Source organism: Mobula hypostoma, chromosome 21 (genome assembly GCF_963921235.1).
Source record: "Mobula hypostoma chromosome 21, sMobHyp1.1, whole genome shotgun sequence".
NCBI lineage: Eukaryota > Metazoa > Chordata > Chondrichthyes > Myliobatiformes > Myliobatidae > Mobula > Mobula hypostoma.
The window spans coordinates 13,076,494-13,092,089 of record NC_086117.1 but is presented as its reverse complement, the minus strand read 5'-3'; the positions used below and the strand labels follow the sequence as shown (position 1 = coordinate 13,092,089).

The following is a 15,596-nucleotide window of genomic DNA, read 5'->3' as shown; positions in this document are numbered from 1 at the left end:
CATTTAGACAAGCTTTCAAATTGCCTGAAGGAAGTTGTCAAAAATAAATCAGCGGTCTTCAAACAGCAGACTTTTAAAATCCAGAATAGATTAATCCACTGCATGTTAATCTTTAATGAACTGTTTTATTGAAAGAAAATGCACAACTGACAACTGACAACCTCAGTTTATCAGGTCTGTTTTGAGATCTATACATGACTCTTGCTGAAAGGTAGCATGAACTACACAGGCAATGTTTAATCCTCTAGAATCCCTAATTATATTTATTTATTTATTAATTTTATTTAGCGATACAGTGCAGAGCAGGCCCTTCCAGTCCAACGAGCTGACTGCTGTTTTAACCCTGGCCTAATCACAGGACAATTTACAATCACCAATTAACCTACTAACCGGGACGTCTTTGGAATGACTGGAGCACCCAGAGGAAATCCATGCATTCACAGGGAATACGTACAAACTGTTTATAGACGGTGTCGGAATTGAACTCTGAACTCCTACGCTACCGTGGCACCCCTAAACATTATACTTACAGGTTAAACAAATTATACTTAACCAATGTGCATCCTCCATAAGCAGACAAAATTATATAAAAAGCATTCAAATGAGGTGCGAGTTTTCTAGTAACTTCTCATTCTGGCATGATACTTCACAAGAATTTCATCTTCGGAGTCATATTATAGAGCACAGAAACAGGCCTATGCTTTATAATATGTCTCTAAGATGAAATCCTTGTAAAGTATCTGCACCAATTATCAAAAACTCATTTGCCCTAACCCTACACTAACCTTAGCTCTTTTTAAAAAATTCCCACATCGCCACCAACATCCCCTCAGATTCCACCACTTACCTATGCACCAGGGACAACTTCCAATGACCAATTAGCCTATCGATCTAAAGGGATACTGAAGGAAATATATGCAGTTCCAGCAAAATGGTGCAAGCTCCACACAGACAGAATCAGAGTCCAGGACTGAACTCAGGTGACTGGAAAAGTGAGGGAGCAGCATTTTATCTATGCTGCACATCCAGTGTTCTATCTCATTACAGTTCCATCTCATGAACCAGCCTTGCATCTGACTGAAAATGTTTACAACAACAAAATGAAATAACAATTTTTCAGAAATGAGAGAAAGAATTGAAGAAAAAGATTATTTACCAGACTCCCCTCGATCTCCACAAATGACGTTCCATCGACGTGCAATATCAATGTATAATATGTCAACAGACGCCATGGGCAGGTTGCTGTTGCTGAGTTTACAGGTCCTACAATATACAAGGATAAACCAGAACTGCATAATTACTAAAAACTGAATGGCAATTTAAAAAATATTTAATTACAATTATGTACTTTGCTGCAAATTAGTGAACCAAGAAATGAATGCTGAATATTAAAACTACTTTCGTTCTATGATTGCATTAAAAACAGTTCACCCCTGCTTCTTGGTTAGAGCTGGATACAGGGTTATGGTCTTAAATCCAATTTATAAAGACCAATGGCATGGAAAGTATAGACCGCAAGGAGTTGATCATGGTCTCATGATCATGATTGCTTTTGGCAAATTTTTCTACATAAGTGATTTGCCATTGCCTTCTTCTGGGCAGAGTCTTTACAAGACTGCCCATTATCAATCCTCTCCTGGTGTCAGTGCTTGCTTAACCAGGACTTGGGGGTTTGGGGTGCTAAGCAGGTGCTATACCTTGCCCCCAAGGGTGACCTGCAGGCTAGTTGGAGGGAATCCACTTGGTTACTCCTTCATAGAGGAGATTGCAGACTCATTTTAAGATTTCCTCACTTATTGGGTGTCTTGCTAAGAATTTTTGTTTGATGAGGGAGTGCTTCATCTGCTTTTTTCAGGGGATTTTCAGGGGATCTTCTTACCACATTTTTTCAAAAAGTAAAGATTCTACAGATATTAAAACAAACAAATAAAGGATCGTTCATCAAGAGTAGAGGTTATATATTATGCAAGTTCTCATTTTATATCTAATACATGACTCATGGCAGTAAAAGTGTGAACATAAAGCACATCTGGAATATTTAACCAACCTAATGAAGGTCCGAAACCCAGTTGCACCAAGTTTCATTGTCCCTTTAATGCCCAGGAATCTGATAAATAGTAGTGCTATTCGTTCCACAATGAGCAGGTAGCTGAACTGTACAGTGTACTTAGGAAACACCTGCTTCAGGCAGAGGGGAGGCCAATTCTGTTCTGTGCCAGATGAAGACTCAGTCTTCCTTTGTGCTTCAGCTTCAGTTACATCATCTCTGTCATTTTCTGCCGAATGTTCAGTAGAGTGTGACCTAGATGTTGAAGAGTAAAGGATAATCAGACCATAACACTTAATATATATTGTTAGTACTGAATATATAATGAAGTGCTAAGTTTATTTTATAATAATTAAGCTTAGTACATTGTAACGTTTAAGGCAATATTTAAACTCAGTGGCCACTTTATTAGGTACAATTGCTTGTTAATGCAAATATATAATCAGTCAATGATGTGACAGCAACTAAATGCATAAAAACATGCAGACATGGTCAAGAGGTTCTGTTGTTGTTCAGACTAAACATCAGAATGGGGAAAAATACGACCTAAAGTGACTTTGACCGTGGAATTATTGTTGGTGCCAGACAGGATGGTTTGAACATCTCAGAAACTGTTGATCTCCTAGGATTATCATGCACAACAGTCTGTAGAATAGTTTATAGAGAATGGTGTGAAAAACAAAAATACATTCAGTGAGCAGCAGTTCTGTGGGTGAAAACACCTTGTTAATGAGAGAGATCAGAGGAAAATTTCCGGACTGGTTTAAGCTGACAAGAAGGTGACAGTAACTCATATAACCATGCATTACAACATTGGTATGCAGGAGAGCATCTCTGAACGTGCAACACATTGAACATGGAAGTAGCTGGGCTGCAGCAGCAGTAGACCACGAAATGCATTCAGTGGCCATCTATCAGGTACATGAGGGTACCTAATAATGTGGCCACTGATTGTGTAATGAAACATTAATTTTAGTTTATAATAGTTAAGCTTAGTAATTGTAATGTTTGAGGCAGCATGGATCATATGTAGATCTGTTAGAGTTTAAAATGGATTTCTTGTGCAATGTGAAATTGTTTATACATTCAGAGTAAAACAGAAAGGCCAACCAATCTATCACATTACTACCAAAAATATTGAAATCTTGTGCTTGTTTAGTAATGAAACAATTCAATTTTAAAATGAGCAAGTTAGGAATTACAAGAAAACACAGACAGAAAACTTAGTGAGTGAGTGGGCTGATTTTTCTTTGGTACGTGGTGCAGACTGTGGATAATGCATCAACATTCATTGCCCTTAAAAGTTTAGGGTCATTAACAGAGGTGGAAGTGTAGTACAGTGCTTTGAACTGAATGATTGAAAAGCTACTTTACTGTCTCTAAGCAGTACTCAAAGGCAAATAGAAGTTGCTTCATGACTATTGACTGTGTCCTGTAGACAATGACAATTTTCTGTCAGATTAGGAGCTGAATCCAAAATCCCTTGCTTCAGCAGATAATGCCTCTGATGTTCTATTGCTGTCCAAGTAATTAAACACCTTGACCAGGTCATTTTCTAGTTGATGGCAATTTCCCAAAATGCTGCCTGTGGAGGAAATGGGCAATAGTAATGCCATTGAGAGAGCCAAGAGAGAAATAATGAGGTTTGCTGTCTGAGCAGCTGGTTCCCGGCTGCAGCTGCTGTGTGCTTTGGTTACTTGCCATGTAGGTCGAAATGTAACACATCCAAATGGTGGAGAGACTGTCTTGAGTGTTTATCTAGTGGTACAGGCTGTTCAGCTGAACCTCAGTGAGGTTAGATATGGCCTGAAAGCATGGCAGAAGATCTACTCTTCATTATCATTTGCTGTCTTCTTCCTCTTCCTTTGGATTACTACCTGATATGGGAAGATTGTGGCAATATGGGAGTCAATTTAAAATAAAAAGATAATCTCTCATGGTGAAGTGGTTCAGAGCTTCCCAGAAAGGAACCTGGTGTCAATCCGTACAATGCTCTTACTGGTTAGAGGCTGTAGTTGGCTCAGCAACACTTCCCAAGAGTATGGATTAGAGGAGGGAGCCACGGATGGAGGGTAAAGACTTTGGTACAACTAAACAGTACATGCTGAACTTGCATTTCACAGCAGACTAATAGGTGAAAGTAATGTGAATTAACTAGGTGTATAGCAATGACCTTGAGGATTATAGGGGATTGTCATACATTAACTCAACAGTCAAGAAGTAATAGGCATTTCTCTTGACCAGAATCTTCAAATTTATCATACAAGATTTTTTTTATCCCTTCTCTCCCGCCCCATCCCTTCAGCATTTTGAAGGCACCGTCTTCTTTTCTGAGTCTTGGTCTACTCTTCTGGCCTCGCCTACCATTCCCCATTTTATGGCACTTTCCCATGCAGCTGTCTGAGACACAACATCTATCCTTGTACCTCTTCTTTTCCCACCAGACAGGAACTCAGTTCACTCTCGTGTACTGCTATCTCTGTTCAGAATGTACCCTTCTCTACATTGGGAGATGTAGACTGGGATATGACTTTGCAGACCTGCCTTTAACCTGTAGGAGAAAACTTGAGCTTCCAGGAACCTGCTACTTTTAATTCACCATTCCACTCCCATACTGACCTTTCTGTCTGTTATCCAATGTAAATTTAAGGATTAACACCTAATTTGCTATCTTGGCATGTTACAACATTCAGGATTCAATATCAAATGTTCCAACTTTGAGCCGTTCATTATTTCTTTTTGTCTGCATTTGAACTGGCCATTTCTCCCTGTCATCATTTTGACTCATAGAGAAACATAGAAACATAGAAAACCTACAGGACCTCTGGCCCACAAAGCTGTGCCGAACATGTCCTTAGCTTAGAAATTACCGAGGGTGCCCCGTTATCAAAGACTATTGGAGTGGGATACACAATGCCCTACAAGACATCTTTAAATGTGAAATACACTTACAAAGTAAGACCATATATCTTGGGTATATACCTCAAGAATGGTTGAAAAGAGATAAATATTTAATGAATATACTGCTGGTGGCTGGTAAAAAGACTCTTACCAGGAAATGGTTATCACAGGAGAGCCCAACGTTAAATGCATGGATGGAAATTACAATGGACATTTACAAAATGGAGAAGATAACAGCATCTGTTAATCATAAGTTGGAACAATTTGATTTATACTGGGAAAAATGGTTTAACTACATAACACCTCATAGGCCTGATTTTATTCTCACAAATCAGTAAAACAAAATCACTCCCTACTTGTACGTAGTTTTCTCCTTTTGCTTGTTCTTTCTTTCCTCTCTTTTCTATAAGTGTATACCTCAGATAAATATTACGTGGAGATTTGTGGCAAATATGACTATATGATATATATGAACAATATCTGAAATACATCTTATGGAAATGTTTGTTTGATGATGAACTTCAATAAAAAATAAATTACAAAAAAAAAAGAAATTACCGAGGGTTACCCATAGCCCTCTATTTTCTAAGCTCCATGTATCTATCCAGGAGTCTCTTAAAAGACCCTATCGTATCCACCTCCACCACCATTGTTGGCGGCCCATTCCATGCACTTACCACTCTGCGTAAAAAACTTACCCCTGACATCTCTGTACCTACTTCCAAGCACCTTAAAACTGTGCCATCTCGTGCTAGCCATTTCAGCCCTGGGAACAAAGCCCATGACTATCCACATGATCAATGCCTCTCATCATCTCATACACCTAAGACCCAGTTTTTAAAAAATTTATTTTGTACAGTCTGGCCTGCTGGGCATGTACCTCAACCTTACAAAGAGCACCAAATTATACAGATATTGAAGCTTAATCTGATATTAGCTGCTACTTGGAAACACAAGAGACTGCAGATGCTGGAATCTGGAGCGAAAAAAATGGTGACAAAGGCTGAGAGGTAATAGAGAAAATAAAAGGCTGCAGATTATAGAATCTGGTAAGCAAAGTGAAGGACCAAATAAGGGATGGGTTGGACATAGGATCACAAACACAAAAATGGTGTCACCCAAATGGAATATGACCTTTTCTTTTAGCTCGCATTTGACTTCACCCTGGCAGTGAAGGAGGCTAAGAACACTGTCTATTTAAATGCTATTTAACTGTTTACTACATCAGATATAGTCCTTTCTTCTACTTACTCCTCTCCCACCTTCTTTGCAACATAATTTGCTTTCTCCTTTTTATTTCCATTTCTGAAAAAAGGGCATCGTTTCTTTTACTGTTGATGACCTGCTTAGTGTTTCCAGCATTTCGCTTTCATTTCTCAGCACCACATACCCATCAATCCTTCACTTCATAAACCCATGAGAAGCCTACATTAAAATCATAGGAAATCGGAGTAGGAATAGGCCATTGGACTATTGACCTTGCTTCACCATTCAATAAGATCATGCCTGGTCTGGCAGGGTACTCAAATCCACCTACCCATTTTTTCTCTATAATCTATAATTCCCCTACTATGCAAATATCTATCTGTGTCTAAGTTGTGACGAGAGTACACATAGATTAAGATGTTAACTGTCCTGTGCTGGCACCAGTGGGATCAGCAGTTGGTCTGCCACCTGTCTTCAGGAGAAAGAGAGATAAGGAAAACAATGGAGCAGCATTTGGAGATGTTAATTAAGGGACGGAAGGAGAGCTGTCAAGATCGGCCCCCCCTTTGAACCCTGAACTGTTTGAAGTGATGGACAGGCAATACCCCAGCAGGGGGATAAAAAGGGACAGGTTCGCTAAGGCACACACACACAACACCGCGAGGTAACGAGACCCTGGAAGTGGTGTGTCTCCCATAAGTCGGTGGGAGGTTTTGGAGGGGTGGTCGCGGGACCAAGCCATAGACGCACAGAGTGGAAAGGTACGATCGGCGGGAACCTGGTGTGTGTCCGCCCTTGCCTGGGTGCCAGGTTCACCGCAGAGAAACGATTGTATCTGGAAATGGAGGGGTCACGGTCGGTGACCTCAGAAGACATCACAAAGGGCTCACCCGAAAGCTGACTGCGAAGAATATCGAAGGTCTGTGTGGAAGCCGTTTGAATATTCATTCGTTTTTGCTCTCTCTCTCCTTCCCCCCACTGTCCATCTCCCACGGCAGTGATTACTGTGAACTGAACTGAACTCAATTGAACTGAACTTTGCGTCACTTTGAAACTGGTCATTTACCCCTAGACGACGATAGAGCTTGATTGATCCTGTTATCCTAATTCTGTGTATATGTGTGTTTATCATTGCTGAACTTTTGCATTTGTTATCCTTTTGATTGGAGTACTGTGTTGCTTGTTTCTTTAATAAAACTTTCTTAGTTCTAGTAATCCAGACTCCAACTGAGTGATCCATTTCTGCTGGTTTGGCAACCCAGTTACGGGGTACGTAACAAAGTATACCCCATAATCTTTAATTTCCTACCATGAAAATATCTAAGTATAGATATTTGGAATATTTTGGAAATGTGCCATATTTTTGTTATGACTCCAATTCTAGTATCTGATACTTGATTTCTGCATTTAAAATGATAGCAATCTTATTCTGTAATCTTGCAGTTTCCCAGCAGATAACAATTTTAATCTGCTTTTTTTGACCAGGCAGTGTCCAATGACATAACTGGGAACAGTTTTGCCAGCTCAGCCACCACTCTCAGAGCTGGATCCTGTCACAGATTCTAACTTTTCCCACCAATTTTGAGTAGGAATTCCACTGGTTTAAATTTATAGACAGTTTATGCTGCCTTCACTCGTGACCTGCCTTCTAAAAATCCATTTGCAGCATGGCAGCTAAGAAATTGAAATGATTCAGCAAACTTTTATTTTTTTTATTATCTATTTAGAAGGCTAATTGTTCTTAATATTCTTGCCAAGGCAAATCCTTTGGTTGCACAGCTTGTGGTTTCTTGCTCTTTAAATTCCTCACTCCCACATGTTGGCTGTCCAGAACTGCTGATCTCACTGAAATTTGGAATAACTTCACAATAATGTGAAAACATAAGGGACCACAGATGCTGGGATCTGGTGCAACAAACAATCTGCTGGAGGAACTCAGGGGGTCGAGTAATGTCTGTGGGGTGGGGGGGAGGAGAAGGAATTGTTAACATCTTGGATCAAAACCTTTCATTGGGACTGAGAATAGAAAGGGGGAGGTTGGCTGGTGTAAAGAGGAAACGGAATGATGAGACAGGGGCTTGAGATGTTTAGTGGAACGAGAAGAGAAAGTGAACAATAATGGGCAAATTGAGTCGGTTCAGGGATGGGAGGGGTGGAACTGGGAGATGATAGATGGAGGCAGACAAAAAAAAAGAGGAAGGTGGAGCCAGGAGGCGATAGGGGAGGGTGAAGATTGGCAACAGCTGCTAGAAAGTGCCTTAGTCTTCCAGCTCCACCCCACCCCACTCCTACCTGCCTCCATCTGCCTATCAACATTCATCCTCTCCCCTCAGGCCACTGTAACATCACTCACCCTCTTCATTGTGGCCATCTCCCTCTCTAATCTTAGTCCTGATGCCAGGTTTCAACTCAAGATATTGACAATTCCCCTTCCCCCAACTGCCTCCGCAGATCCCTCTTGACCCACTGAGATCCTCCAGCAGAATGATGCTCACAATAATGTGACCCCGTTTTTAGGACAGAACTCAACACTCATATTCCCAACATCCCCACTTCTATGTGTATTTGAATTCTAAATGTAATTATATGGAGCTCTAGCTCTTTCTGACATCCAATACAGATTTCATTGTATTTGATAGAACTTGGGTCATTTTTCTGTATGAAATCTTACAGCATCAGCAGAGAGACAAAGCTATACCTCATTAGGAAAAACTCAATTTTCTCGTAAGTGATGGAATACAAAATACTCGCTACAACTCTGTAAAATTCCATCCATGAGAACGAGGATCTGTATTTTTCTTAGTGGAGAGCAGCAGAAATTGCTGGAAAATAGAAAGCAGAATTAGTAATTCTGCTTGGAGTTGGAAAGCTATCAGAATAACTAAGAAATCCCACAGGTACGTTGCTAGGCAACAATGGCTGCATTTGAACCAGAATTTTACAATCAAATGACAAAGAGTTTTCCTCTAACTATGCCTATAGGTTTGCCCATAGATTAAGGTATCTTGTCATTTTTAAATGTATTTATACACAGAATGTGGATGTTGCTGAAAAGGTCAGCAGTTTTTGTCCACACCTGATTGCTGCTGAATTGAGTAGGTATTTCATAGCCATTTACAATGGGGTCACAGAAGTGCCAGATGGGTACCAGTGACAGATTTCCATCTCTGAGGAATATTCAGTAAAGGAGATCTTTTTCTCGCTTAAGTAATAATCTAAATGCCCAGTGATCACCATTACTGTCACTGGATTTGTAGTCCAAATGACTTAAGGGGCAACTCTTTTACACAAAGGGCGATACCTTTGAGGAATCATGCCGGAGGAAGTGGTTGAACAATAACAACTTTTAAAAGACAATTGGACAGATACATGGATAGGAAATGTTTAGAAGGTTATGGGACCAGCTTGGATGGGCATCTTGGTTGGCGTGGACCAGTTGAGCTTAGGTTTCTGTGCTGTGCTCAAATGGCTGCAGTCAATAGAGTCAGAGACTCTACCAGCAACATCACTGTATATGTCCAGGACAAAGAAGCAGGCAGAAAAAAAAATCACTGTGGACACTACTCACACAGCAAGCTACCTTTTCCAAAAGCTCTTTTCTGGAAAACACTCATCATCATCAGCCTGTGCTGTTTGTGTGATGTAGTCAATCACAGACTCATGACCATGATTGTTCTTGGCAAATTCTTCTACAGAAGTGGTTTGCCAAAGCTTCTTCTGGGCAGTGTCTTTACAACACAGGTGACCTCAGCCATTATCAGTACTCTTCAGAGATTGTCTGCCTGGCATCAGTAGGATAACCAGGATTTGTGATTATAAGCCAGCTGCTCATACAACCATCCATCACCTGCTCCATGACTTCACACGACCATACTCAGGGTGGGCTAAGCAGGTGCTTCACCTTGCACAAAGGTGGACTGTGGGCTATCAGATGGAAGGAGCATCTTACACCTCCTTTGATAGAGACATATCTCCATCCTGCCACCCAGGAAAGCACTATAGGGCTATTAAAACAAAAAAAATCTTATCACTTAAAAAGATTCTCCCCTAGGCAGTTAATCCGATCAATCATTTTACCTAGACCCCCACCCCTTCTATCTATATTACCTTAGTCACTGCACTGCGAACACTTTAAACCACTTTTTATAATGCTAATTACAATGCAAATACACGATTGTATTTATGAATTTATGCACATTTTTTTCCATATCCATACTTTAACTGGTTGACAAGGTTACTACTGGCAACCATCTTACATCTTATAAAAGAATTGTCTCCATCCTTGGCACCTGGATAAGATATAGTTTCATTTCCATGTGTCACAGGAAAATCATCGCCAGGATTCTGCTCAACAGCCCTCCAACTCCATATGGGAGAGAAGATGTTCCCCACATTTCTGTATTGATTCAATCCATATAGAGACACAATGGGCATGCAACAACTCAAGGAAAAAGCAGGAAGTAGCACCAATATTCAAAGTTCAAAATAAATTTATTATTAAAGTACATTTATGTCACCGTATACTACCGTGAGATTAATTTTCTTGCAGGCATTCATAGCAAATACAACAAACAAAACAAGCTAAAGGATAATAATAAATATAGAGAACATGAGATGAAGAGTTCCTGAAAGTGAGTCTGCAGGTTGTGGGAACAGTTCAGTGTTGGACTGAGTGAAACTGAGTGAAGTTATTCCCCCCTGGTTCAAGTGCCTGATGGTTGAGGGGTAATAACCGTTCCTGAACCTGAAGGTGTGGGTCCTGAGTTTTCTGTACCTTCTTCCTGATGGCAGCGGGGAGAAGAGAGCATGACCTCGATTGTGGGGGTCTCTGATAATAGATGCTGTTTTCCTGTGACAATGCTCCACCTAGATGTGCGCAATGGTTGGGAGGGCTTTATCCATGATGGACTGGGCATATCCACTACTTTTTGGAGGCTTTTTTTGTTCAAGGGCATTGGTGTTTCCGTACCAGGTTGTGATTCAACCAGTCAATATACTCATCAATGCATTGTCAAAGTTTTAGATGACATGCTGAATCATCCATGGTATGATTCATATACACATGCAACAATACATTATTATTTTGATGAAAGCCTTTGACTCTTGCAAATATGAGGGGCTCTGGGGAGCCCTCCTCAATTTTGGCTTCCCACAGAGATTTGACTTTATGGTATGATTGCTTTTTGTTGGCATACAAGCTGTGACCCTAATCAACAGATTCATACTCAGTTCAAAACAGCGTCAAGCAAGGTTGTGTCATCACCTCAACAGTTCTTTCAATTTTTCTCGCTGCAGGAAGTGGCTCACTTCCAAACATTTCTCTGCATGGAGTTAATCTACACGCAGCAACCACTTGATTAGGTACCTCCTGCTGCTGCAGCCATCCGCTTTGAGGTTCGGAGATGCTCTTCTGCACACCACTGTTGTACGCGTGATTATTTGGGTTTTTGTCAGCTTCCCGAAAGCTTGAACCCATTGGCCATTCTCCTCCGACCTCTCTCACTAACAAGGTGTTTTCACCCCCAGAACTGACACTCACTGGATTTTTTTTTTTGTTTCTTGCACCATTCTCTGTAAACTCTAGAGACTGTTGTGTATGAAAATTCCAGGAGATCAGAATCAGGTTTATTATCACCGGCATGTGTCGTGAAACTTGATAACTAAGCAGCAGCAGTTCGATGCAATACACGATAATATAGAAAGGAAAAGAAATTACAGTAAGTATATATATATGTACATTGAATAGATTAAAAATAGTGCAAAAACAGAAATAATATATATTACTAAAAAAGTGAGATAGTGTTCATGGGTTCAATGTCCATTTAGGAATCGTATGGCAGAGGGGAAGAAGCTGTTCCTGAATTGCTGAGTGTGTGCCTCCTTCCCGATGGTAACAATAAGAGGTCATGTCCTGGGTGATGGGGGCCCTGAATGATGGACGTTGCCTTTCTGAGGCACCATTCCTTGATGATGTCTTTGGTACTATGGAGCCTAGTACCCTAGATGGAGCTGACTAATTTTACGACTTTCTATAGCTTTTTTCGGTCTTGTGCAGTAGCCCACACCCCCGTACCAGACAGTGATGCAGCCCATCAGAATGCTCTCCACAGTACATCTATAGAAGTTTTTGAGTGTTTTAGTTGACTAACCAAATCTCTTCCAACTCCTAATGAAATATAACCTCTGTCTTGCCTTCTTTATAGCTGCATTGATATGTTGGGACCTGGTTAGATCCTCAGAGATCTTGACACCCAGGAACTTGAAATTGCTCACTCTCTCCACTTCTGATCTCTCTATGAGGTTTGGTTCATGTTCCCTCGTCTTACCCTTCCTGAAGACCACAACCAGCTCTTTTGTCTTACTGACACTGAGTGTAAGGTTGTTGCTGCAACATGACCCAATTAGCCAGTACATCTCGCTCCTGTACACCCTCTCATCTCCATCTTAGATTCTACCAGCAATGGTTGTATCATCAGCAGATTTATAGATAGTACTTGAGCTATACCTAGCCACACAGTTTCTAGCATCGACAATCATTCCACGGTCAAAGCCACTCAGATCACATTTCTTCCCCATCCTGATGTTTGGTCTGAAAAGCAACTGAACCTCTTGACCGTGCCTGCATGTTGTTATGCATTCAGTTGCTGCCACAAGACTGGTTGATTAAATATTTGCAATAACGAGCAGGTGTACAGCTGTACCTAATAAACTGGTCACTGAGTGTATAGGGATAAGGGGGACTAGTTCAACCTACTTTGCTCCTCTCTAGAATCGAAGTCACGTTAACCTCAGAAGTGGAACTGTATATACAAACACGCTTTCATACATGTACATTTACAGGCTTGAGTTCCAAATTGTTGTCAACTTGCTCATTGAAACATACGAAAAATATGTACCTTGCAACTTGTAAAAAACATCCTGTACCAGCTAACTCCCACTGTTAAAATAGATATCCATCAATAAACGATCATGATGAGAATCTGGCAAATGTTTCTCATTGTCTACCTCTAAGCAAAAACAAACACGGATGATGTATTTAATTTTAAATGCAATGTGCCAGTGCAAGCTTTGCTATCTGAGGAAAGGTTCACAACGATCAAGATCACAAACCCAGTACAAAATACTGGGCCTACTGGGTTCTGTGTCCATAGCTTTTGGCATGCTTCTAAGACGTGGTCTTCTCATAGTAGGCACCTCATAAGTACCGGAGAGGTAGGGTAGAGACAATGCTAATTCCACAGCATCCCCAACATCAAGGCCCCAGCTACAATCCACTGGCTTTGCTGAGCAAGCTCTGTCACAGCATGGGATTACAAAGTAGATAAAGGAAAGAATTCAAAGATATTTTCAAGATTCAAGATTGTTTAATGTCATTTTCAGTACATAATTGTAAAGGAGAACAAAATAATTGTTACTCCAGATCCAATGGAGCATAAAAAACACAATAACATAAAGAACAGAATAATAAAAACACACAGAATAAATATAAGTACATAAGATAGCTTATACATATATTGATTGTATGTCCACAAAGTGAAACTAGGCACAGGAGTGTCTGCACATTAGTTGGCTTACAGGAAATGATAAATTGTGATAGTGGGAGTGGGTTAGTGGTGGAGGTGCTGATCAGACTTACTACTTGGGGAAAAGTAACTGTTTTAACTGTTTTTAGGCCAGGTTTAGATGTCCTCAAATCTGAGGACTCAATTTTTGGTTCAGATTGTTGTTGTTTGCTTCAATTGTTTGCATGATTTGTGTTTTTCTTCCTTTCTCTTGCGTATCAGGTGTCAGTCTTTTATTTTTATTTTTATTCTTTTTCTTCTTTAATTGGGTTCTTTCACGTTTCTTGCTTTGTAACTACCTGTGAGCAAACAAATCTCAAGGTTGTATAATTTATACATTCTTTGACAATAAATGTACTTTGAACTTTGTTGTAACCTTCTTCTTGATTGGAGTGGGACAAACAGTCCATGAGCAGGGTGGGTGGAATCCTTCATGATGTTACTGGTCCTTTTCTAGCACCTTTCTGTATATACAACCATAATAGATAGATAGATAGATCGATAGATAGTTTATTGATCCCAAAGGAAACTACAGTGTCACAGTGGCATTACAAATGCATAGATATACAGTGGCATGCAAAAGTTTGGGCACCCCGGTCAAAGTTTCTGTTACTATGAATAGTTAAGTGAGTAGAAGATGAACTGATTTCCAAAAGTCATAAAGTTAAAGATGAAACATTCTTTTCAACATTTTAAGCAAGATTAGTGTATTATTTTTGTTATGCGCAATTTTAGAGTGAAGAAAAGGAAAGGAGCACCATGCAAAAGATTGGCACCCCAAGAGACTTGAGCTCTCAGGTAACTTTTACCAAGGTCTCATACCTTATTTGGCTTGTTAGGGCTATGGCTTGTCACAATCATCATTAGGAAAGGCCAGGTGATGCAAATTTCAAAGCTTTATAAATACCCTGACTCCTCAAACCTTGTCCCAACAATCAGCAGCTATGGGCTCCTCTAAGCAGCTGTCTAGCACTCTGAAAATTAAAATAAATGATGCCCACAAAACAGGAGAAGGCTATAAGAAGATCGCAAAGCGTTTTCAGGTAGCCGTTTCCTCAGTTCGTAATGTAATTAAGAAATGGCAGTTAATAGGAACGGTGGAGGTCAAGTTGAGGTCTGGAAGACCAAGAAAACTTTCTGAGAGAACTGCTCATAGGATTGTTAGAAAGGCAAATCAAAACCCCTGTTTGACTGCAAAAGTCCTTCAGAAAGTTTTAGCAGACTCTGGAGTGGTGGTGCACTGTTCTACTGTGCAGCGACACCTGCACAAATATAACCTTCAAAGAAGAGTCATCAGAAGAAAAACTTTCCTGCATCCTCACCACAAAATTCAGTGTCAGAAGTTTGCAAAGGAACATCTAAACAGATCTGATGCATTTTGGAAACAAGTCCTGTGGACTGATGAAGTTAAAATAGCACTTTTTGGCCGTAATGAACAAAGGTATATTTGGAGAAAAGAGGGTGCAGAATTTCATGAAAAGAACACCTCTCCAACTGTTAAGCACGGGGGTGGATCGATCATGCTTTGGGCTTGTGTTGCAGCCAGTGGCACGAGGAACATCTCACTGGTAGAGGGAAGAATGAATTTAATTAAATACCAGCAAATTCTGGAAGCAAACATCACACCATCTGTAAAAAAGCTGAAGATGAAAAGAGGATGGTTTCTACAACAGGATAATGATCCTAAACACACCTCAAAATCCACAATGGACTACCTCAAGAGGCGCAAACTGAAGGTTTTGCCATGGCCCTCACAGTCCCCTGATCTAAACATCATCGAAAATCTGTGGCTAGACCTCAAAAGAGCAGTGCATGCAAGACGGCCCAAGAATCTCATAGAACTAGAAGGCTTTTGCAAGGAAGAATGGGCGAAAATCCCC

The 15,596-nt window shown here is 40.4% G+C and overlaps 1 protein-coding gene and 1 long non-coding RNA gene across 2 annotated transcripts in view; one reads left to right on the top strand and one right to left on the bottom strand.

Moving 5' to 3' along the window:
• The window catches only part of ttll11 (tubulin tyrosine ligase-like family, member 11), a 179,457-nt gene that overhangs the window by 8,641 nt on the left and 155,220 nt on the right, over window positions 1-15,596 (bottom strand). Inside the window, exons 7-8 of the mRNA XM_063073437.1 lie at window positions 2,048-2,302; window positions 1,157-1,263 (exon numbers count right to left, since the gene is read on the bottom strand). Of these exons, the coding sequence (XP_062929507.1) occupies window positions 1,157-1,263; window positions 2,048-2,302 (362 nt within the window). The remainder of the gene's footprint in view (window positions 1-1,156; window positions 1,264-2,047; window positions 2,303-15,596) is intronic.
• Window positions 1-15,596, top strand: part of LOC134359794 (uncharacterized) — an 82,642-nt gene that overhangs the window by 60,570 nt on the left and 6,476 nt on the right. The window lies entirely within an intron of this gene.